Here is a 23,527-nt window from a genome sequence, read left to right on the forward strand (position 1 = left end):
TTTTTTTTTACAGCCGACTGCACGCCGACTGCATTTCCCGACTGCACAAATCATTTCTGAAATTAAAAACTTGAGTTGTTGGAGTCTGGCCTAAAACCATATAAAACACGATATTAACATAGGTTAAAAATTTAAGAAAAGCATTCGGACTTTTAAAATAAATAAATAAATAAAGAAACATCATTTAGACGGGGCAAAAAAGGAAAGAAATAATCTTCTGCCACGTGGAGTTATGCGACTGGAAATTTAGAATCTGCTCCGAGGTTCCTGTCACATTAACATCCTTTGCCCTTTCAGTTAAGGTAACGGTAATGTAGCCCATAGCGAGTAACCTAAACCCGATTTCGAACAAAAGATTCTAGCGGGATTTTGAATTTGAATTCTGTAACGGACAAATCAACCTATCCTTTATTTCCAGTTCTGCCACTAGTAGCCAGTACTTCTCTTCCAGTACTCCAACTCCTCCTCCGCAGACTCTTATCTCTCTCTCTCTCTCTCTCTCTCTCTCTCTCTCTCTGTGACAGGCACGCGCTCACCTACATGGCGTCTCTCACTCCAGGGATACTCCTGAAGCTCCTCCAATCAATGAACTCCACCACCCGTGTGACCGGAGACCACCGCTCGGCTCTCCTACAAGTCATCGGCATAGTCCCTGCCCTAGCCGGTTCTGACCTCTGGCCCAACCATGGCTTCTACGTCCAGCTCTCCGACTCCCTCAACTCCACCTACGTCTCCCTCTCCGAACGAGACAACGACCTCATCTTGACCAACCGGTTGCAGCTCGGCCAGTTCGTGTACGTGGACCGCTTCGAATTCGATTCCCCCGTTCCGCGTGTCTGTGGGATCCGCCCAATCGCCGGGCGCCACCCATTCGTTGGAACCCCCGAACCGCTCATTGCGCGGATTTCAGCCTCAAAACGCGAGTTTGTGATTCAACCTGTCGCGGACTCGGATCAATCGGCTGACCCGATCGCTATTTATTTGTCCAGCAAGAAGTTAGAGGAAGCTCGAAGCGAAAATAAGGAATCATTGAAGCTCGAGTCGAAGGCTGAAAAGGGCAGATCAAGGCAGGCTCTGGCACCTCGAGAAAATGTACTTGCTGGAAATGTGGGGAATTATGATGAACCAAAGACTTCGGATAGGCCTCAGAGGTTCTCATCTCCTGCAAGTGCTAAAAGATCAGTATCAAGAGGGAAGAAGAACGTGGCTGTAGTGGAGAGAGACCCATCACCGGCGGCAAAGGGAAAGAGGTCGGCATCTCCAGTGCCTTCAAAATGTGTGGTTCCGAGCTTGGTTTCTGCTCGGGAAGAGAATCGGAAGATATCAAGGGAGCCGTCAATCATCGTGCCTTCAAGGTACAGGCAGCCATCTCCAAATGGGCGGAAGCAGGCTTCGCCTAGTGCACGAAGGGCTTCTCTTTCTCCAGGTAGGAGGTTGTCGGGGGTCAAGCTTTCGCCCATGGTGGCCGGAGGTCCCGTGGATTCCACCAGTAAGAAGAAGATGGCAACTATTGTTGCTGGGATTTCCAAGGTTTCGGAAGCGCTTGTTGGGTCTGCAAAGACAATTCGGAAGAGCTGGGATGAGCCGCCAGCAATGGCAGCCCCAGTGGAGCAGAAAGAGAAGGCTGTTTCAAAGAATAAACCGGATCTGCAAGCAATTTTGCGGACTCAGGTAAATTTATAACCCTTGTCGATACTTAAAACTCTGCATACATAATGAAATCTTGTCTCTATAATTTCTGTACTTTTAATTTTCTCATTCGCTTTTTGTTGCCACTTCTTTAAGCATTAAGCTTTTGCTTGAAAGACTTGGTTTACTATTGGGATTTATACGCTAAGCTTTTACGAGAAAAAATGCTCTTGTTTTTATTCCTTGGTGGTAGAATGGACTCCTATGGTAGCATTACGTTTTCTTTTTAGGATTTACTCTGCTTTTATTTTACGGTGAATGTTTTGCTCAAGGTTTCTCTATCTGCATTCTTACAATAAAAATCACAGCATCTGCCCTGCTCTTACTTTGATAGCTCCACTCCGTTAACATATGTCATTGTTGATATCATTGAATTTCAGTTTGGAATGATTCGTACCCTTTTGTGTACGCCATCGCGAAAAGAAATGGCTGTGAACAGGCATGTCTGATTCACGCATTTGGTGAACTGATGTAAAGAGAAAAGGAAAAGAAAATGAATGAAATCTGTTAGAAATTCTTGATTTGACATTTTACCTCTTACAGAGCCAAATCAATAACTTCATGTTGATCAGTCTTCCCATTTGTAAGTGTAATTCCTATGATATGATAAATTATAGGTGAAGAGTCTATAACTCAGCAAAATCAATGCTTGGCTCTTAGAGATATCCATTAGCATACTCGCTCAAGACCGTCCTTTGGTCAGGAAGTCAACTAACTTGATGATATATATGGTCATAAACGCAATCTACTATGTGAATATTTTCAGTAATTGGCACCTGTGTCACCGTTTGTGCTGATGAGAAGAGATAAATTTAATTATTTATATTTTATCTATAGCCCTCCGCATTTTATCCCTTTTACTTAAAAGTTGTGTTGTTTCTGATATTCCTTTACGGATTTTCTTATTTTCATTTCTGTGCACTTGAGATTTCTCATTGATATTCTCTCCAAAGCTTGTTTTGTTCATTGTGTTCTTTTCCTGCTTTCCAGGCTGCAATTTCTAGACGTTTAAGTGACATAAACGGCCGAAAACTGAGTACCGACGATTCTTCAAGTGATGAGAAAACTAAACTAAGCTCTCCTGACAGTTGTCTGGTTGAAGAAAAATTAAACTTAGGAGCTCTTGGTATCCCTGTTCATGAAAAGAAATGGACTGACGGCAGTGTTCCATTGGATGCAGTGTCTGTTGATCTTGCAAGCCTTGGGAAGGTATGGATCAAGATAGGAACTTGGATTGATTGATTGCGTCGGACAGCACTGAATAGAACTAAGTTATTAGCCACTCGGTAGTTACTACATGATTACATCCGAATTGTTCACAATTAATGCGGCAAGGATTACTTTATATCTAGTTAAAACTTAAAAGACTAAAAGAATTATTAAATCTTGATTAAAGATTGAAGATAGAAGTTTGACTTTTTAACACATCAACCAAATGCAGGATGCCATGCAAAGGAGAGCTGCTGCTTCTGCAGCTGCAGCTGAAGCATTGAAGGAGGCCCTTGCTACTGAATCTGTTGTAAGGAGTTTGAGGTAATAATAATTCCTCTCTCCCCATCAGTTTTATATTCCTCTTCAAGTGCACACATTTGAAGCAAAGACGCAGCACACACGTGGTTTATAAAATAGGGTGGCACAACTTCATTAATAATAGACCTGTGAGACGCAACTTGAAAGCATAGTCCAATGAGTTTTTTGCGTTCTCAAATCACAGTTCTATGATTATAATTGCCATCTTAATGATACAAAGTTCGCTTATGGCTTTAATGCCGAGGGTGTATTTGATATTGTGGTCTGTCTCAACTTCATCCATTTTATTCTCTAACAATTTGTTGAAGGGAGCCTAATAGTACTTTCTATCCTTCTCAGCATGTTCTCAGAACTCTCTTCTGAATGCAAGGCTGGAAATCCTTTGCCCACCATTGATAGGTTCTTCACAATCTATAACGATGTTGTGAGATCAACTGTGATTGCTGAATCAGTTTCTAGTAGCCAGAATTCTGACATGCCTGATGACAGTATCCCCACAGAGCAATCTAATCTGTGGGTTGAAGCTGCCTTGGCAACAGACCTGCAGATTGTCTCCCTTCTTACCAGCCAAGATCATGATCCCCCATCAACTCTAAAGAAAAGTTCGTCAAGACGAAAATCTTCTCATAATGCACCTCCCAAGGTCCATCAAAAGGTCTCGTCGTCTTCATTGCCACAATCCAATCCGAGTAGTGGGGTGTGGACAAGGGGTCATGGTATGAAAGAAACAGCAGAGCTTGCAACGAAGTTGCTATCTGAAATGCAAATGTGGTTTCTAAGATTTGTTGAGGAGTCCCTTGATGCAGGTTTTAGAGTGTTGGGAGAGCGTGGCACTGAAGGAGGTAAATCAATATGTCTTGATGGGAGCTCCATTGCTGTAGTTTTATCTAAGTTGAAGCGAGTCAATGATTGGTTGGACCTTGTGGTTTCTAAAGGGGATGAACAGCTGACAGAAAAGGTTGAACGGCTGAAGCGAAAGATCTACGGATTTGTCATCCAGCATGTTGGGACTACGTTTGATAGCTCCTTGTCCCTTGCTTCTTCTTGATGTTCTCTGCTTTTTCTTCTCTTTTGTGAATTATGTTTGAATTCTGAACAAAAAAATGCTTATGAAATCAAATTGGCTTGCGTTATTCTTCACAGGAAAATTATGATTGATTCATTGTAAAGTCAGTGCAGTTGACTTTTTCATCAGTGGAATCTTACTGAATATATTTTGGCATTTTGCTTCCTCGCGTGAAGATTATTTAGGAGGAATTCTTTAATTTCTTTTTACTTTTTGATAATTCCCTTTTTTATTTTTTATTTTTTTTCCTTTTGCACACAAATAATAAAGGGGTTCCAATGTCCTGACATGTTTGTTCGTATCTTTTTCTTTCTTCCGTTTATAAATTGAGTTGAGTTTTAATTCTTTATAAATAATAATGAGTTGAAATAATAAAATGAATTTTGTGACTTATCTAAAAATGAGTTTAAATGTATTAAATATTAATATGAATTTAAATATATTTATAAAAATTGAAAAAAATTGTCAATCCCACGTTTAAACTGAATTAATCTTAGATCCATTCAACTTTCAAACGGCACCGTTTTGATCATTTTCAAAACTGAGTTTAGAAAATGTTATTTTTGAAAATATTTTTTAAAGTTCACGGATCACAATGACTGTGCCATTCCCGAAAAGGAAAAGTTCACGGGCTGGCCTCTTTCAGGCCCGAAAGATATTTATGACTGAGCAATGCTACATACAGTCATTTTTGCGTACTCCCTGCGCACTCCACTGATATGATTGGCTGGATTAATTTTTTTTTAATATCCAACCAATCATATCACTGGAGTGCACAAAAATGACTACACATAGAATTTTTGTTTATGACTACTTTCTTATTAAGTACAAAGTAGTGCTTGCACAATTATTATTACAATTATCATTTGTGGCAACATCTAGTTTCAATAACGTTGAACTTCCAGATTTCTCCCATTCAAGCTAAAAATTCTTGATAAAGTTCCATTATTGTTTTTAAATTCAAATATGTAACATGTTAATATTTACCATATTTAATTATAAATTTAAATTATTGAGCATTTTTCAAACATCATTAATTATTAAGAAAAAAAAATACAAATTCGTTAATAGTCATTTCTTTAACTATTAAAACATAAAAAAATAAAATAAAATACATAAGTGGGCAGATGTGCAAGTCATGTTAGCATTTTCCTATTGTGTTTTGTCAATGATAGGGGTTTTGCAGCATCAACATTTTCACTTTGAAATTCAATTGTCTTTTTGTATCTACCACACAAAGTTTCCATACCGACTTTCAAGAATGACTCCTTTTGATGTATGGTAAAAAAACCTTACCATTAAATCTGAAAATAAAAATGACATTTAAAGAAATTCATTTTCTTTTCAAAAAGAAAAAAGAAATTCATTTGAGAGAATATTTTGAGAGATCAGGATCTTCTATTCATGGATGAGTATAGTGTAGGATTCAATCTCATTTGAATAGTGAAAATATTTTATTTCATCTCATTTTATTGTTATAATTTTTTTAAATTTTTATATAAAATATAATAAATAATTCAAATTTTTTAAAATTTAAAATAATAATATAAAAAAATAATATTCTAATAATATTTTATTTAACTTTTAACTATTATTTAAAATTATCTTTTTTTCATTATCCAAACTGAACCTCAATATTTAAGAGATATGATGTAATTTGTTAGGCGCCTGAAAACCAACTCGAAGAGTCAATAACTGTTGCTCCCCTTTGAATTGGTGGATGTAATTTAAGAATCGCCCAGTGAAAGTCATGCCAATAATTACAATTGGTTTTTTTTTTCAATATTCAATCAAGAATGTCCTTCATCAAAATGTGTGAAACATTTTACATGACATGATATATGCCTTTTTCACTCGAGATTAGCCCTCCCCAATCCCCAACCCTTGAATGAAAAAGGTGGGTCTGGATATTTTCCTTTTTAAAGTGTACTATATGTCTTCTAATGTGTTCATACTTCATGTTTTATTGTCATTTTCCTTGAGTGACTAAGTCTAGTCATCAATTCTTCTGACCAACATATATTTTTTAAAATATAAAAAATAAAATAAAAATCAGGATAACAAACATTCATTTACAGCAAATATGGCATGAAAAGGGGAAAAAAAAAATGTTCCCCATCAATTCCCTGCAAAAGAAGCACTGTCTTAGATGATGGTTTTTCTACAGTCCACTAGGCGGATCATGATTCCAAAGGGCCACTTTACTCCCATGATTCGGCTCTCATTGCTTAAATAAGATTGTATTGTTATTTTGTATTGTGTTCTTTTATAATATTCATAATCTTTTTCTCTTTCAATGGGGTGCCAACTGCCATTGAAATACTTATAGAAGAATGAGAAGTATAGAAAATGATAACTTTGATGATTGGCTCACTCGTTGAACAACCAAGAAACTGAAAAAGGTTACCAAGAGGACATTTTATCAACAAGGCACTAGCTGTCTCCGATTTGTAGAGAAAAAGCAAACTTAGAAAGAACATTGAGAAAATGAGTAAGACTTACCTAAAATTCTTGTATATTCTACTTCGTATGGAGTGATTCATTGAATCATATTAAGTAGTAATTTTAATAATATATTATTTTATGATAAGATAAGATCAGAGTACAACAAGATCAATATTTTTGTTGTTAATTACCTTTACCTTTTAGGATGGAATTGCATATGATGTGCTTACTATATGTAGTCGTCATCTTGCTGTCGAGGTTTCATATCCTATTGGTTTAGGGTTTGTTTGGTAATACAATTATTTTTATATATTTTTAGAATATTTAACAAATTATTTATTATTATTTTACTATTATTTTTATTACTATTCACAAAATACGACATATTCTTAATATCTAATCAGAGTCTTAGCTTATGAATTGGGTTTTGCTCTTTTAGTCTATCTTGTGGGGCCCTTAACCTCTTTAATTTGTGGGATAATGTTAGGGTGCACATTACATGTGCAAATGAATTTTTTTCTTTTTCTTTTAAACATTTTTTAAAATATTCTTAACCATTAAAAAATACAAAAAAAAAAAAAAATAAATTGAAACCATTACGAGCTCTTTAGGTAAGAGACTTTTGTCTATTCCCTTTGTTAATCTATTTTCTGTTATGATATTCTCAGGGAGATTAGAATTTAGAGCTAAGATTATTTTAACCATTCTCAAAAAAATGTAAGTAGACATATCTCATCTCATATCTCAATCTAAACAGTTTTAATAAAACTAAAACAAAAGAAGACATGAGAAAAGCAATTATGACATTAAGATTGTGTTTGAAAGTTGAGATGATCTTAAATAATTCAAGATGATTTCTGAATAATAATATTTTGCAGGTCTCACTGAGATATATTTAAATATAAATAGGCTGAAATATGTATTTGAATATATGAAATATGTTAAGTTTTGAGATAAGTTTTAACTTTTTTATAAGTAGAAGAAAAATGACTAAACCCTATCAATAATTGGTTTGAGATAAATTGAGATAATTTCATCTTCTAAACACAGTTTAAGATACTTGAAAACAAAGACAAACAGTTTTTAGAGAATACAATTTTATTTTATCTGAATTTAAAAATCTTAAATGAAAGAAAGAGTGACATATAAAATAAATCTTACGCTATTTATTATTTATATAATATTGTCTAAAATATTTCGTTAATATATGGTATACAAATCAGTAATGTGTGATTGGATCAAAAGAAAAATTGGTAAATAATAACAAAGTCAAGTTAAAGCACTATGCATATAAATAGGTGGGAGTGGGTCCAAAGGAAAAAGAAAACCTTTACGCATGCCAGACAATTGTCCTCTCAACACTGTTCATATCCATCCAGATTTTTCTTTCTTTTTCTTCCATGCTGCATGCATGAAACCTCCACCACAAAACGCCAGACCCCATGACAAACCCCCCACCAAAGCTACTCCCCATCTTGGCCCCCCCAACACATCCAACGGCTGATCTTCTCTTGTGCCATCTTAAATAAGAAAAATGCTGATCATTATAATTTTTTTATTTTACTCATTATTTTGTCATCATTTCTCATCTGATAAATAAATAAAAACTTCTACTAATTAGTCTGTGTAAATATGTAAATAAAAGACTTCACATTCACATTCTTTATGTGTAAATATTTGATTTAAAAAAATGAAAAAGTTTAAAATTTTATTTTAAAATAAATCTTGTCACCAACTAGTAAATAAAATTTTTAGTAAGTAATTAAAATATCCTATACTTTTAGGTTGAATATTATATATATTGAAATAAGATAATCAAGATTAGAAAAAAAAAAAAGATAATCAAATTTCTTTTATTTAATTTTATCTCCATTAAAATTAGATAATTTCATTGAAAAATGAAGAGTTTCACTCTCTGGCCGCTTTACCCTCCACGTGAGGAGCCCCAAGACGCCACGGCGAAATGAAACGCTCGATTAGACAGACAGACACACCCAACACCCTCACAGTCTCTGTCCACACTGCAAAATTAAAACAATAATAAAAAAACAAAGAGAGAGAGGGAGAGATATCCCATCGAGTCTTCACAACGCAGGCCGCCTCCTCGTTCACATTCATGAGCGAGGTTATCTTGCGGGAATAAATAAAATCTCCATCTCCGCGACTGGGATTACACGTTCTGACTCTGTTGTCCTCTCTTCCGCGGATCGTCGTCTCCATTTACCTATTCATTTTCTTTCTTTCTTTCTTCTAGGAGAAATCTTGAAGCTGATATTTCTCTGAAAACCCTAATCCGTTTCTCGAAGAATATAAACTTTTTCCCCATTTTCCCCCTCTCTCAAATAGCTCTACATTATCATCGGCTCTTAAATATATAATACAAAACTGTAGTGTAATTCTGGAAACCAAATCCAAAAAAGGAAAAAGAGGTTATTGTTTGGTTACGCCGCTGAGGCTATTACCGGAGCGGATTAGAAAATGGTTGGAGGAGCGAGCAGGAGGGACGAATCGCCGGTCATAAACAGCTCGAACGTGTTCGCGGCGCTCGGGAGCTTGAAGAAGAAGAAGAAGAAGCCGTCCGAGAAGGAACATACGGGTTCTTCCACCAGTAAAAGCTCGGCGTCGAATAAGCACGCGGAGAAGGAGAAAGAGGAGGAGGTGTTCTGGGCCCCGGCGAAGCTGACAGTGAAATCGTGGGCTGATGTCGACGATGATGATGACGACGATTACTACGCCACCACGGCACCGCCCGACTCGGTCTGGAGCGCTGCCGCCGATTCCAAGGTAGTGAAGGAAAGCGACGCCGAGCATGCTGAGGAGGTAAAATCCTTTGAGCTTGGCAATCCTTTAAAAAAATAAAATTAATGATCTAGTTTTTGAATGCTAGTTTTGTTCTTTTCGGTTCATGTTGTTGAGTGTTATTAAGTTTGTTATACACTCGTAAGCACTGGAATGCATGCATGCAATTTCTTATGAATGCATCGCGGTGCTGAATACTCTGAAATGCTAATTTGTTATTTTCCATTTTTGGTTACGTTTGATGGTAATTATAATATCCTGAAGAAGACGATACGGAGGGGGGATGTTTGTTAATACTTTACTTCAATTTATTGTTCGAATTATGTTGATTGTGCATTTCTAAGGTGGGTTTTCGTACTGTATAGCCTGATGATTTTACATTTTTTAAGTCGTACATATTGCGCAATTTTAAATGCACGTTCTCTTCATTTTGCCTAATGAATGAATTGGGTAATGTTGATGTTGGGACTCCATGCTAAAGATCGAGCTTAGGTGAACCAAGATAAGAAGTATGGTAAAAACATGATGTCACTTGCTGTTGGATGACTGTGATTTTAATATGCAATCAGCCTGTTCATTTTAATTAATAAAAAACTAGACTGATATACAACTTCTTTCTCTTTTTACTTATTGAAAATCTTTTAGTAAAAAAGACTTGTATTTGTGAATGTGGAGTACTAACTGTAGTATGGTGATGTTTGCTCTGGAGTTCTGGAATCTGAAGGATCTTGGTTGGATTGTGAGGGGATATTAGCATTATGTTTGGTTTGTTCAGTCATTTGGTCGCTTAGTTTTGCAACAAAGAATATTGATTCTTCGAAGTGCATGCCTATTGGTCCTCTGCATAAAGGATTTCATGTTACTCTGTCCTGTCTTGCTTGTGTTTAATGATAGTATCTTGGTTAAGTTGCGAATGTTTCTTGTAGCATATGGAGAGACATTTAATCTTGTGTTTGTCATTGCTTTGAGATACTTAGGAATAGATTACTTCTTTGCAATCATTGTGAATAATGGACATGGTAGATGCCATTTGACTTTCTGGGATCTATGGACTATGCGTAATTTTTGTTAATTTAACAAGCATTGTTGGTGGCGGCTAATAATGAAAGATGTGGCCAATGGGCCTTGAGCAACCATGAATATTTTCTCTCTCATTGCCTTTGAATTTTTAAGATAATGTAACATTATGTTATAACCATGAATACTGGACATAAAATGTGATATAGCTTAATTCAACATGTGTTGATGGTGGCAGCTACAAAGGAGCACATGGCCTGCTGATTCATACATTTACTTTTGTCGTGTTGATGGCAGAGCAACTTTGTCAGAATAGATCTGCATTACGGGATGCTCCCTTGTGTATCTCTGAAGTTTATACTTTTCACTTTTGTTGTGTCTCAAGTTGGTAACTTATTAGTTGCTATGGATATAAATTTGGACTTGCGCTTTGTTATGTAAACATCTGGATAACTGTAAATGATACAGCCTTGCAAGAATCTTAGATGATGGGCTTATACTGATGACACCCAATGCACATTTTGTATCCTAAGAAATGGTCATGGACTGCCAAATTGGGTGGGAATTTGACCTAAGACCATCAGTTTGCGTTGGCAACAACGTTGGCTGAGCGTTAGATGAACCCGGAGCAACTAAAACTGTGTCTTTGGTAAAAGTATAACATGTATTAAAGGTTTTGTTAGAAGAATGTTGCTAGAAATAGTCCAATGTATGAGATATAAATATGATGGAAAGTATTAATGTTGAGGAGGTCAGCATTTGATTTCGTGTAGAAAGTGCTATTTCTTGTGCCTGTTCTTAGTGCCGAAGGGGAAACTGGAAAGATCTTAGTCACTTCATATAATCACAAACTACATGCAAGGCATGGATAAAATCAGGGTCAAACTGTAAACAACCACTTTTCCAAATTTATTATAGAGGTTATGTTCCTAATATTTTATTTGGTCTTCAAAACATTGAAGGAGTTTTATTTTATTTTAGGAAAAAATAGAAATAGGTATCTTATTAAAGATTACAGATGGGAAATAGATAAGAGCAAAGCAAGAAAGGAAGGAAACTCTGTCATTAATTTCTGAAAGCTGTAGAAAGTACTCCTAGCTGACCCAATATGGTGGCCTAATAAGATGTGAAACTAATCTAGCAAAAATAATCAAATTAAATAGCAACAGAAACGATAGAAGGAAATACCTTATTCATTAAAAAAAGAAGGCAGGAGCGAAATGACCAGGCGTTCGAAGGCAGAGAGCATTCATTGGAGGAGATTAGACTACTGTTTGTTAGAACTCTGTTTCTCTGGGCTAAAGCTGTAGATTTCAATGGCCTAGATTTTCATGATTTTCTTATTTCTATTTCTTCTTCTTAAACAGGTTTTATCTCTTGTATACCCCCTCTGTACCTGGGCTAAGCCTATTCTTATTAATATAATATTATTGTTTGCCTATAAATAAAAAATAAAAAAAGAAGGGAAACACCTATGATAAGAAAAACATCAATGACACACTTCACCAAGTAATGGAGACCACCGTCCCAGGAGGAAGGAAGGAGTTGCTCTTTTCTAGTAGTTTTGTTCTTGTATTTTGCATTTCGCATTCATTTGTTTCTTTGCATTTATCAACTAGAGTTACTATCTTTCTGCCTTAGGTGTAGATTGCCTAATTGTGGTATTTTATTTATTTGATAATTTATGTATCATTGCTCCCCTAGTTAGTTTTAGTGACTTTTGGATTTACTAATTTGCTAATATCTGATTCCAGGAAAGTGAAAGTGAGGAAGAAGGCCTCGATGAATTTGATGATGATGTTGAGGAAGAACATGAAATTGAACCAGAGACACCAGTAGAAGCTGAGACTGTTACTAAGATTCCTCCTGAAGCTTCTTTGGCTCCTAAAGATACTGAAAGGCAACTATCAAAGAAGGAACTGAAGAAGAAAGGGCTTGAAGAACTTGAAGCTGTTCTTGCTGAATTAGGATATACCAACAAAGAGACCAGTGGCCAAGATGGAACCCAAGGTAATTAGTACCTAATTCATGTGTAGGCTTAGCAATCGGTCCTCTCTTCTGGAAAATAAAAATGCTTAGGGTGATTCTTTAGAAATCTATAAAGTTTATGTTGTGGAATGGTTTTATTAGCTTCCGATATTTGAATGTTTTCCTTTTAAGTTCAGAAATTCTGAATGATGAGACATCAGTTGTTATTTTAGTAAATTAGCATTCATACATCATGTCACTTCACTTGCTTATGCAATTTTGTAATTTTTGGGTTCTCACTGATAATTTTAGTGCAGGAGGTAACTTTTAGATTGTAGCATTTAGTATCATAAATAGTTCAGAAGTAGGGCACGAACCAGTAATAATTTGGCCTCAGAATATGGAGATGGATGCCAGTTGGCCAGTTTTGCCATGGACTTGAATACATTCCTTTGGCTTATAATTATCTTCCGCTAGAAATGCTAATGATTGATTGTTCTACTGTTCTCTCTCTAGTAACGTTTATATCGATTGTTCTACTGTTCTGTCTCTGGTAACATTTAATTACTTGCTTCATAGATTTAGTTCGTTATTTTTCTTTGACTGGGTACCTGATGGGTTTTCTTACATAAAATGATTTCTTGACCTTATTCTTGTAGGTGATGAACAAGAGAAGAAAGTTGAGAATCTAAATGGAGAGCTAGAAAAGAAGGCAAATGTTACAGGGGAGAGCAAAAGTGCGAAAAAGAAGAAAAAGAAGGATAAATCTTCAAAGGAGCCAAAAGAATCCCAAGACCAGCCTGAGGGTGCTGATGCTGAAGATGCAACAGAAGAAGCTGCTGGGAGTGAAACGGTAGAAGATACATCTTCTATTGATGTTAAGGAGCGGCTAAAAAAAGTGGCATCTATGAAGAAGAAAAAATCAAGCAGAGAGATGGATGCTGCTGCCCGAGCCGCAGCTAGTGAGGCTGCTGCAAGGAGTGCAAAGCTTGCTGCTGCAAAGAAAAAAGAGAAAAATTACTATAATCAGCAGCCAATGCGGTGAGCGGGTGAGATCCTTTGTTTTTTGTATTTTTTTTTTCTTTCTCATATATGAACATGTACTCTTGTTCGTTTCGCGAACACAAAATAAACAATGGGAACTGGTTTTGTGAAGTTGAGTCATATAAAGATACTTTTAGTTTTACTTCAAGGAAAAGATGCATGGTTGTTTATAAATCTTCTATTTATGTCCTCATTGCCGTTTCTTGTGCAATATCTCATGGGTACGAGGGTATCAACCAGTCTTGAATAATTGTTGTTTTAGTATCGATTTCAAGTTGGCGAGGAAGTTATTTTTCTCCCAAGAGTTGAGAGAGGTCAAAAGGTGTAGGTGGGGAAGTCTGCTAGGTGCAGTGGGGAAAGGGAGTGTAGGAATTTTCTCCAAATGTGGAAATGGAATAGATAAGAGTGAAGAAAAAAACAAAATGGTATAGAACATGGCAATAAACCTTGCATGGACATACCCATTAATCTGCGTGTGTTATTCTTAGGGACTAAAATGGATGCTGAGGCAGCCATTTCTGGCCACGGAATGGTCGCCAGGTAGAAGTTGGTGGCTGCGGGAAGTGGCAAGCCAATCGTGATGGTATGATCCATCAAGTGGATGAGAAGGAGAACGAGTGAGGTTGGCTCTCTCCGAATTATCAGTGCATTGATATTGAAAGAAAGAGATTGTCTTGTAATTTGGATGAAAAAAGGGAGGATAAATATTTTTTACTGTAATAGAATTTGCTAGATTTCACCATGGATTTAACAAAAGGGTTCCATTCCTATAAAAAAAACAAAGAGAAAAGCTGGGAAGCGGTTGGGCTGGCAAAGAGCGAAGAGCAGCCCTCCAATGGTTGTACACCGTGTAAGCAACTTATAGTGTTTTAATCTACACTAGTATACATCTTATCAAAGACCCATACAGCCAGCCCCCTCCCTTACTCACTCCTTCGTCTTCAGGGAGCCCAACCCAAACGAAATCCCCACCCCCACACTAATCCTTACCAAATCTGTGATCAACGTTAATATCAATCAAAACCTGCTCGTTAATATCAATCAATCCTTACCACCCAACACTCATCTTTACCAAATCGGTAGATTATTTTTACTTTTGTTAAGCCATCTAGCATTATTTGATCTTAACAGGAAGGGAAAAACAGTGGATTTCGGTAGCTCCAGAAAGGTTTCATGGCCACCATTGATTTCTAGTCAAACACATTTTCACACACGTAACTCTTTCTCACTTCCCAAACACCAGAGCAAAACACCCTCTTATAAGATTGAGCAAACACTATCATTTTTTCCTAGATTTTATCGTCAACCAAACAGATGAGGTCTGCTAGCATTTTGTCTGCGAGGTTGTTCCTCTGGGTGTGGCTAAAAGCTATGGTCTGCGAGCAGTGTGAGGGGAGGCCGTGTCGGCGAGGCATTGTGATGGACTGGCGCGTCTGGGCATGGCTGTGTCAGCGAGGGTTCGTGCGGTGGAATTGAGCTTGGTCTTGGCAGCAGACTTGGTGGCGGTGCAATGAGGAAGAGACAAAATGAGGAAGAGATTGAATGAGCTTGGAGACGTCGACGAAATGAGGAAGAGATGGAAGGAGCTTGGAGATGGAGACGTAATGAGCTTGTAAGCGAACCATGTATTGGTAGGTCTAAACTCAAGGATTAATCATAAATTTTTCCCTATTTTTATTCCAAAAATTTATCCCTTGCATGCCAGACTTGTAACATAATGGAACCCTTTTGTTTTTCAGAGGCGCTGGGGAGCAGTCGGGCTAGTAATTGTAGAAGAGCAGCCCTCCAATGAGATGGTGACACGTAGGAAAAAACACAAAAAACTAGTTAGACCTCACCACATAGAATCACCACACGCAAGCTCATACCGTCTCTGTCTCCAATCTCCTTCCGTCTCTTCCTCATTTTGTCACCGTCTCCAAGCTCACTCCATCTCTTCCTCATTTCATCTCTTTCTCATTGCACCACCACCAAGCCCGCCTCCCAAGACCAAGCTCAGTTCCACCGTACAAACCCTCGCGTCTAGACGCCCCAGTCCATCACATAGCCTCGTCGACATAGCCACCCCTAGCACTACTCCCAGACCACAGCTTTGGCCAAGCCTAAAGGAACACCGTCGCAGACAAAATGCTCGCAAACCTCATCTGTTTGGTTGCCGATAAAATTTAGGAAAAAATGATAGTGTTTGCTCGACCTTATATAAGGGTGTTTTACTCTGGTGTTTGGGAAGCGAGAAAGGGTTATGTGTGTGAAAATGTGTTTAACTAGAAATCTATGGTGGTCACGAAACCCTTTTGGAGCTACCAAAACCCACTATTTTTCCCTTCTTGTTAAGATCAAATAATGCAAGATGACTTAACAAAAGTAGAAATAATCCGCCGATTTGGTAAGGATGCGTTTGTGGTGGTAAGGATTGATTGATATTAATAAGCAGGTTTTTATTGATATTAACGTTGTTCATAGATTTGGTAAGGATGAGTATAGGGTGGGGATTTCGTTTGGGTTGGGATCCCTGGAAGACGATGGAGTGAGCGATGGAGGGGGATGGCTGTATGGGTCTTTGATAGGTTGTATGCTAGTGCAGATTAAACACTATAAGTTGCTTATGTGGTCTACAACCATTGGAGGGCTGCTCTTTGCCCTTTGCTAGCCCGACCGCTTCACAACTTTTCCCTTCTTTGAAAGTCTCTATGCTTGGCTCTAGCAAGTCCATTAAATTCTTAACATGGAAATATTAGATAAAGATGGACAAGTTCACATGTCCAAATCTGAAATCATAAAAAAAAAATATAAATAAAAATAAAAAAAAAGTCAAAAAATAAGAATATAGAAAACAGAAAAAGTCAAAAAATTACAAACAAGTTAAAACATAGGGAAATGAGTTTACCAATCAAATGCAAAAAAAAAGAAAGTCCAAAAAAAAATACATAAATAAGATAAAACTAAAAAATAAAAAATAATATTAAAAATATTAAAAATGTTGGGGAAGGGGATCACCTCCCCGCCATGGCGCCACCCTTCTGTGAGGGAGCCCCACCCCCTTCGAGCAATGTTGGGCACATTTAGGATCCTCCCTTGCCTCCGTGGGTTGGGGGTGATGGAGGGACTCCTCCTCCCACTACTCCATGATAGACTTTGGTTTTGTGGTTTTGCTCAACACTCAGTATATTTAATTGATGATTCTAACATATATTTATAAAAGCAAAAAGGCATAAAAGTTGGTTACAACTATAGCAGAGAGTACAACAGTGAAGCAAATACAATTGTCCACAATTCATTCTAAAAGATTATTTTTTTGTACAATTACCTTATCACTATCATCTATTCTAATATGGAAAATACTTTAGCCACAAAGGAATTAAACACAAGTAAATTCACAAACTGATGTGGTTTTATGTGGTACGTCAGATTGTAAAGTTACATTTATTACAAAGCAGATTTAATGGATTCCATGAAATCACATAAGTTTGTGGGTTTATTTTGTATAATCTCTTTATGTCTGTAGCAATTCTTAAATAATATACCCCTGGGGACAGCATTTTGAGACTTGTTCGAAATCTGAAGAATAGATATGAAACTAGTGGCTTTGTAAAGACGTCTGCTAATTAATTTTGTGAACTGATATAGAAAACATGAAGTGTGTTGGCAGCATCTCGATTATAGACAAAGTGGAAATCAATGTCCATGTGTTTAGTTTTTGAGTGGTAAACTGGATTTGCACTCAAATAGATGGCCCCAATATTGTCATGCCATAAGGTTGAGGCGTTGGATAAGGAAATTCCAAGCTCACGAAAAGTTTGTATCCAGATTACCTCAGTAGTAGCTGAAGCTAGAGACTTATACTCAACTTCCGTGCTTGATCGTGTAACTGTCTGTTGTTTTTTTTAGCCCCAAGAGATAAGATTTTTTTCCAAGGAAAATATAGAATCCTCCAGTAGAACGACGATCATCTGGGAATCCTACCCAGTCTGCATCAAAGTATGCATTTAAAGTGAATGAAGAAGTGTTTGAGAAGAACAAGCCAAAATTGATGGTGGATTTGAGATACCAAAGTATTCTCTTTACTGCAGCCTCGTGGGATTGTTTTGGTGAGTGCATGAATTGACAGACTTTATTCATTGCAAATGAGATGTCAAGTCTAGTGAAGGAAAGATACTTTAGACCACCTACAATGTAGTGGAAGTGATGACCATCTACATAGTTGGGAGAGTCGAATTTGGATAGCATAAGGGAAGCGGCCATAGGAGATGACACAAGCTTCGTATGAATCATTTTGCTTCTGGTGAGAAGGTCTTTGATGTATTTGTGTTGAGATAGTAGGAGACCATTCTGTAATCAACTTCTATATAAAAAAAAAACAAAAACAAAGGACAAGGGGCCAAAAGTCTTTTACACCCAAGGCAAAGATAAAGGACTTAATGGCAGAGAAAGAGGAGGATGTGATTACTATATCATCTACGTAGATTAAGAGGTAGATGCATGAATCACCATGGTTAAAGATAAAAAGGGAAGAATTGGCTTTGAAGGTAGTAAAACCATAGTCTACTAACCATGAAGTCAACTGAGCAAACCAAACTATTGGGGCCTACTTAAGGCCATAGATAGGCTTATGAAGTTGACATACATAATCGAGATGAACAGGGTCAATATAACCCTGAGATTGTTGCATAAAGACAATATTAGTTAATGAACCATGAAGGAAAGCATTGTCGATATCAACCTGTCGCAGGGGTCATCCTTGAGCTACATCAATAGCAAGGATCAAACGGATGGTGGGCGACTTGGTAACAGGGTTGAAAGTTTCATCATAGTCGATCCTAGCCTATTGATGGTAGCCTTTGGCAACCAATCTCGCTTTCCATTGTTCAATGGAGCTGTTTGCTTTCAACTTTGTTCGGTAGACCCATCTGCATCCAAGAATACTAAAAGAGTGATTGGGTGGAACTAAAATCCAAGTATGGTTTTGGGTTAGAGCAAAACATTCTTTGAACATGGCATCTAGCCAGTCAGGAAATTTAGAGGCCATGGAAAGGCTTATGGGGGTGTCCGGTGAAGTAGCAATGGTAATGAAACAATTTCACGATGGGTATGGGACAGTACCGTTCGTGGCAATGTGAGGGCAAAAGACTGTGTGCTAGCACATGTAACGATAGGGGAATGAGGAGGAACTAATATTGGAGCTGGTTGTGAGATAGAAGAGAGTGAAGAGGATTAGCAAGACTTGGAGAAGAAATACTCATAGCAGGAGAGACTGAGGACGTGGAGGGAGTTGAGTGTTGTGAAGAAGATGCGTTAGGTGAGTTGGGCCCCAGGCCAAGAATGGATGACTAGAAGAGAGGAAGTTGGGCCTGAGGTATGGTATGAGTGGATAGAGAAGGAATGGGCCGTAACTTAGAAAAAGGGAATGAGAGCTCATCAAATTTAACATCATGTGAGATATAAAGTCTGTTTGTTGTAACATCTAGACATTTATATCCTTTGTGATTAGCATTGTAGCCCAAGAATAAAAATGATTTAGACCAAAACTGCATTTTATGTTTATTGTATGGCCTTAAATTGGGCCAACATTCGCATCTAAATATTTTTAAGAAAGTGTAATCAGAAATGCGATTATGAACCATAAAATGGGGGGGACTTATTTTGAAGAGTCGAACTAGGTAAAAGGTTAATTAAATAGATTGCGGTTTGAAATGTTTCATCCCAAAAGGTGAGAGGAAGTGATGTGTGGGCCAAAAAGGCAAACCCAGTTTTGATAATGTGTCTGTGTTTACGTTCAATAAGCCCATTTGTGTTGGTGAGTATGAGGACACGAAAAACAATGAGTAATACCCGGTTTTTGACACAGGAGTAAGGGGTTTAAATTCAAACCAACCCCCCCCCCCCCCCCCCCCCCCCCCCCCCCAAAAAAAAATCAGTTTGAAGTATAATGAGCTTTGTATTGAAGAGACGCTCAACATAAGCTAAGAAAGATGAAAAAATATGAAAGACATCGGATTTTAATTTCAAAGGAAAAAAACCGAGTATAACATGTATATTGGTCCACAAAAGATATATAATATTGAAATCCATTACGAGAAATAAAAGGAGTTAGACCCCAAAGATCTGCTGCAATTAATTGTAAGAGTCGTGTGTAATGTGCCCAACTTAAACTCAAGGGAAGCTGGTGACTCTTTGCAAGAGGACACACTAAACACTAAAAAGTACGATCTGTGGGCGAAAATTTCAAATGGTTGGAGTGCAAGATGGTTGACACAAGCTGAAGCGAAGGGTGGCCTAATTTGTGATGCCACTGAGCTACTGAGGTACGTTTGCTAAGATGAGTGGAAGTGGAAGGAGACAAAGCAGAAGACACCGCAGGAGGGAAGACATACAGGCTATCACAGGTTGGACTAGTGAGGAGGATCTTCCCAGTTGTTTGTCCTTGACAGAGAAATGAGAATCATGAAATTCAAAGAAACAACGATTATCAACACAAAATTGACAAACATGAACTAAATGTTTTGTGATGGAAGCTACGTGTAAAAGATTATGAAGAATAAAGGAGGAGAAGTTAGAGTTGAGAGAGGAGTCCCCGAAATACTCGATGGGAAGATTCGAGCCATTGCCCACACGAATTTGTTCACCACCGTGATACTACTTGGATGAAAGGTTGAGGTTGCGTAATGTGGTGAGTTACAGCAAAATCAGTATACGAATTGCAGTTTGAGAAGGAGCTTGGTGTTGTGTGGTTGGCAAAGAATGAAGGTGGGGCCTCGAGTTGATATGCATGGTCAAACCGATGGTAACACTGCAATGCTACGTGGCCAGTTTTGTTGCAGACCTGGCAGGTAGGGTGTGGAGCTTGAGAAGCAGTGAAGGAGGAACACCTCCGGGAGAGAACGAGGAAGATCGACCTCTGCCACTGCGACCTTGGCATCCACCTCGAGATGAACCACGTCCTCGCTGATTACGGCCGTCAATAGCAGAGAAATTAGTCATGGGTTCAATAGAGAATAAGGAGTTTCTAGTGGAATGGGACATGCGACTCTCATTGACTAGAAGTAGTTGGTAGAGCTCAAAAGAAGAGATAGGTTCAGCTTGAGTGGTGATTGATGTAACGAAGGATTTGTAGGCAAAGCCAAGACATATGAGTAAGTAGGTGATGAATTCTTTGTTAGGATAAGGATGGCCAGTGGCTGCTAAGATGCCTGTAAGAGAGCGGACTTTGGAAAAATAATTAGTGATTGACTGGGTACATTGAGTGAGGTTGGTTAATTGAAAACGAACCAATAAATTGATAAATATCCTGACCTCTAAGGTAGGCACTGATCTAAACCTTCCATAAGGTATAATTTTCAAAGGTGAGCTTGGTGGTGACAATGTGTGAGGAGGAAGCAATGGAGGTGTTGGGGAAGGAAGGAGTGGGTTGGACAGGGCCATGGAATCGGGCAACAACTAGTCTTGCAGCTCTGGTAACATGACAGACTAAGGTTTTGCTCAACACTTAGTATATTTCATTGATGATTCTAACAGATATACAAGCAAAAAGGAATAAAGTTGGTTACAATTACAACAGAGAGTACGATAGAGAAGCAAATACAATTGTCTACAGCTCATTCTAGAAGATTATTTTTCTGTACATTTGCCTTAGCACTATCATCTATTCTAATACTCCACGCCCCACCCACCAGTATGCAGGCTTGGTGAGTTAGGCGGAAATCACTTCGTAATTTTTTTTTTTTTTTTTTCAAAGGTTGTTTGTCTAATATTATTATTCATGTGGCGTATCATGCCAATAATTTTTATCAAGATTTTAATAGAAATGTGGCAGTATTTTTGCTAAATATTAAACCTATGAAGTAGAAGTTTAAAACGAAAGTTTTTTTTATAATTGAAGGACCTTTTTAAGAGAAAGTAAGCCCAATGACAAATTATTATTTTTCCCTTCATCTTTAATGATATAGAAGTGTTTTTGGTAAGTCATGCTTCATTCTTTGCCACCACGGAACCTCTACTAACCTGTAACTTCACCCCCATTGCATTTTCGTTTCATGTGTTGCCCCCCATGGTCCCCCCCAATCGACCATTCTCTCACCTGGTTTTTCTTTTTCTTTCCTTTTTTCTGTGTTGTTGTTACATGTTGACATGCTTTTGAATTGGGTTCAAGATTATCCAGCACCTGAGTGGTTGGACCTGGGAATTTAGCCATGCACACTCGTGGAAAAGATTAGAATAATTTGGTGAACGTCCGAAGAGAATTGAAGTGAAAAAGAATATATGCACCTGGAGGCAGGAGACAGTAATATGACAAAAGGAAACCAAGATATTATCAAACAAAATCAGCATGAGAGATTAATCAAAATGTATATTTCCTGATCATGAATGATATCACCGCCAACTGTTCCACACCAATCTAGTTTTATAATGCTCATCTATTTAGCCCCAGCAGCATCTTTGTATGTCAAATTGAGAATCCTTCTTCTACAAATGCCAATACTTGGCATGAGACCTCTCAACACAGCTCTCTCTCATGGCTCTTCCGTGGGTTCAAGAGCTCCATTTCCCTCACCTCAACATCTCTATAACCATTGATCGTATGATATCTGTCATGCCCTCGAGGCCCATTCCTGCTAAACTTGGTGACCGCCTTTACCTCTCTAACCTCGACGATACGATCGGAGCACGTGTTTTCACCCCTACAGTATACTTCTATCGATTAGATAATGTGAATTCTGGGCAAAGATCTGTCATGAAAATACTACACGATGCTCTCGCCGAAATCCTAGTCCCTTACTATCCTTTATCTGGTAGGCTTAGAGAGACTAAGAACGGAAAGTTAGAAGTGTTTTTTGGAACAGAACAAGGGGCAATTATGGTTGACGCACATTGTAAAATGGCCCTGGCAGATTTAGGAGACCTCACAGTGCCAAATCCTGCCTGGGAACCATTGATCTTCAAGTTCCCTAACGAGGAGCCGTACAAAGTTCTTGACATGCCATTGGTCATAGCTCAGGTAACACTTTTTAGCTGTGGTGGCTTCAGCCTAGGCTTGAGGCTCTGCCATTGTATTTGTGATGGAATTGGTGCCATGCAATTTGTTAGGGCTTGGGCTGCCACAGCAAAAGCAGGTACCTTATTAACAGACCCTGAGCCATGTTGGGACAGGGAACTCTTTCTGCCTCGCAACCCTCCAAGAGTGAAATTCCCACATGTTGAGTTCATGAGAATTGAAGATGGCTCGAGCCTCACAATGTCTCTGTGGCAAGCCAAGCCTGTTCAGAAATGTTACCGGGTTAGCCGGGAATTCCAGACTCACCTGAAAGCTCTGGCTCAACCAGATGGTGCTGCTGCATGCACTACTTTTGATGCTATGGCTGCTTATATATGGAGGACATGGGTGAAGGCACTCGATGTAAAACCACTAGAATATGAACTCCGGCTAACATTTTCCGTCAATGCTCGCCGGAAGCTGCAAAATCCACCATTAAAAGACGGGTTTTATGGCAATGTGGTGTGTGTTGCATGCGCATCCAGCAGTGTCTCGGAGCTTGTAAATGGCCAGATCTCGGACACCGTGCATTTAGTTCGGGAAGCAAGACTCAATGTTTCAGAGGAGTATTTGAGGTCTACATTGGATTATATCGAAATGAACAGGCCAAAAAGGCTTGAATTTGGAGGAAAATTGACAATTACCCAGTGGACTAGATTTTGCATATACGAATCTGCAGATTTTGGTTGGGGAATTCCAGTATATGCTGGTCCTATTGATCTGACTCCTACACCTCAAGTTTGTGTGTTCCTCCCAGATGGGAAGGCTGATCCTAATGGCACAATGGTGGTATGCATTTGCCTGCCAGAGGGCGTTTCTGAGAAGTTTACAAAGTATTTGTGCCTGATGGGCAATGAAAATTGTACGTAAACAGCTTCAGTATAAAGATGATAATTAGTTTGGGAATAAAGCATCAAAGAATCTGGCTTCTTGTTTATAGT

At 38.2% G+C, this 23,527-nt stretch overlaps 3 protein-coding genes across 3 annotated transcripts; all 3 read left to right on the forward strand.

The window, feature by feature from the left end:
- The first annotated feature begins 443 nt into the window (after positions 1-443).
- On the forward strand, positions 444-4,450 carry LOC122305056. Its single transcript, XM_043117347.1, has 4 exons — positions 444-1,671; positions 2,680-2,898; positions 3,131-3,222; positions 3,559-4,450. Exons 1-4 carry the CDS (start codon positions 541-543, stop codon positions 4,265-4,267), a joined length of 2,151 nt encoding a protein of 716 aa, XP_042973281.1. The 5' UTR covers positions 444-540; the 3' UTR covers positions 4,268-4,450.
- Positions 4,451-8,746: 4,296 nt separating this feature from the next.
- Positions 8,747-13,732, forward strand: LOC122305057 (aspartic and glutamic acid-rich protein-like). Its single transcript, XM_043117348.1, has 3 exons — positions 8,747-9,550; positions 12,301-12,556; positions 13,174-13,732. Exons 1-3 carry the CDS (start codon positions 9,209-9,211, stop codon positions 13,557-13,559), a joined length of 984 nt encoding a protein of 327 aa, XP_042973282.1. The 5' UTR covers positions 8,747-9,208; the 3' UTR covers positions 13,560-13,732.
- Positions 13,733-21,698: 7,966 nt separating this feature from the next.
- Positions 21,699-23,507, forward strand: LOC122305738 (omega-hydroxypalmitate O-feruloyl transferase). Its single transcript, XM_043118297.1, has one exon. It carries the CDS (start codon positions 22,068-22,070, stop codon positions 23,454-23,456), a length of 1,389 nt encoding a protein of 462 aa, XP_042974231.1. The 5' UTR covers positions 21,699-22,067; the 3' UTR covers positions 23,457-23,507.
- Positions 23,508-23,527: the final 20 nt, after the last annotated feature.

The sequence above is a fragment of the Carya illinoinensis genome, chromosome 3 (genome assembly GCF_018687715.1).
Source record: "Carya illinoinensis cultivar Pawnee chromosome 3, C.illinoinensisPawnee_v1, whole genome shotgun sequence".
Classification (NCBI taxonomy): domain Eukaryota; kingdom Viridiplantae; phylum Streptophyta; class Magnoliopsida; order Fagales; family Juglandaceae; genus Carya; species Carya illinoinensis.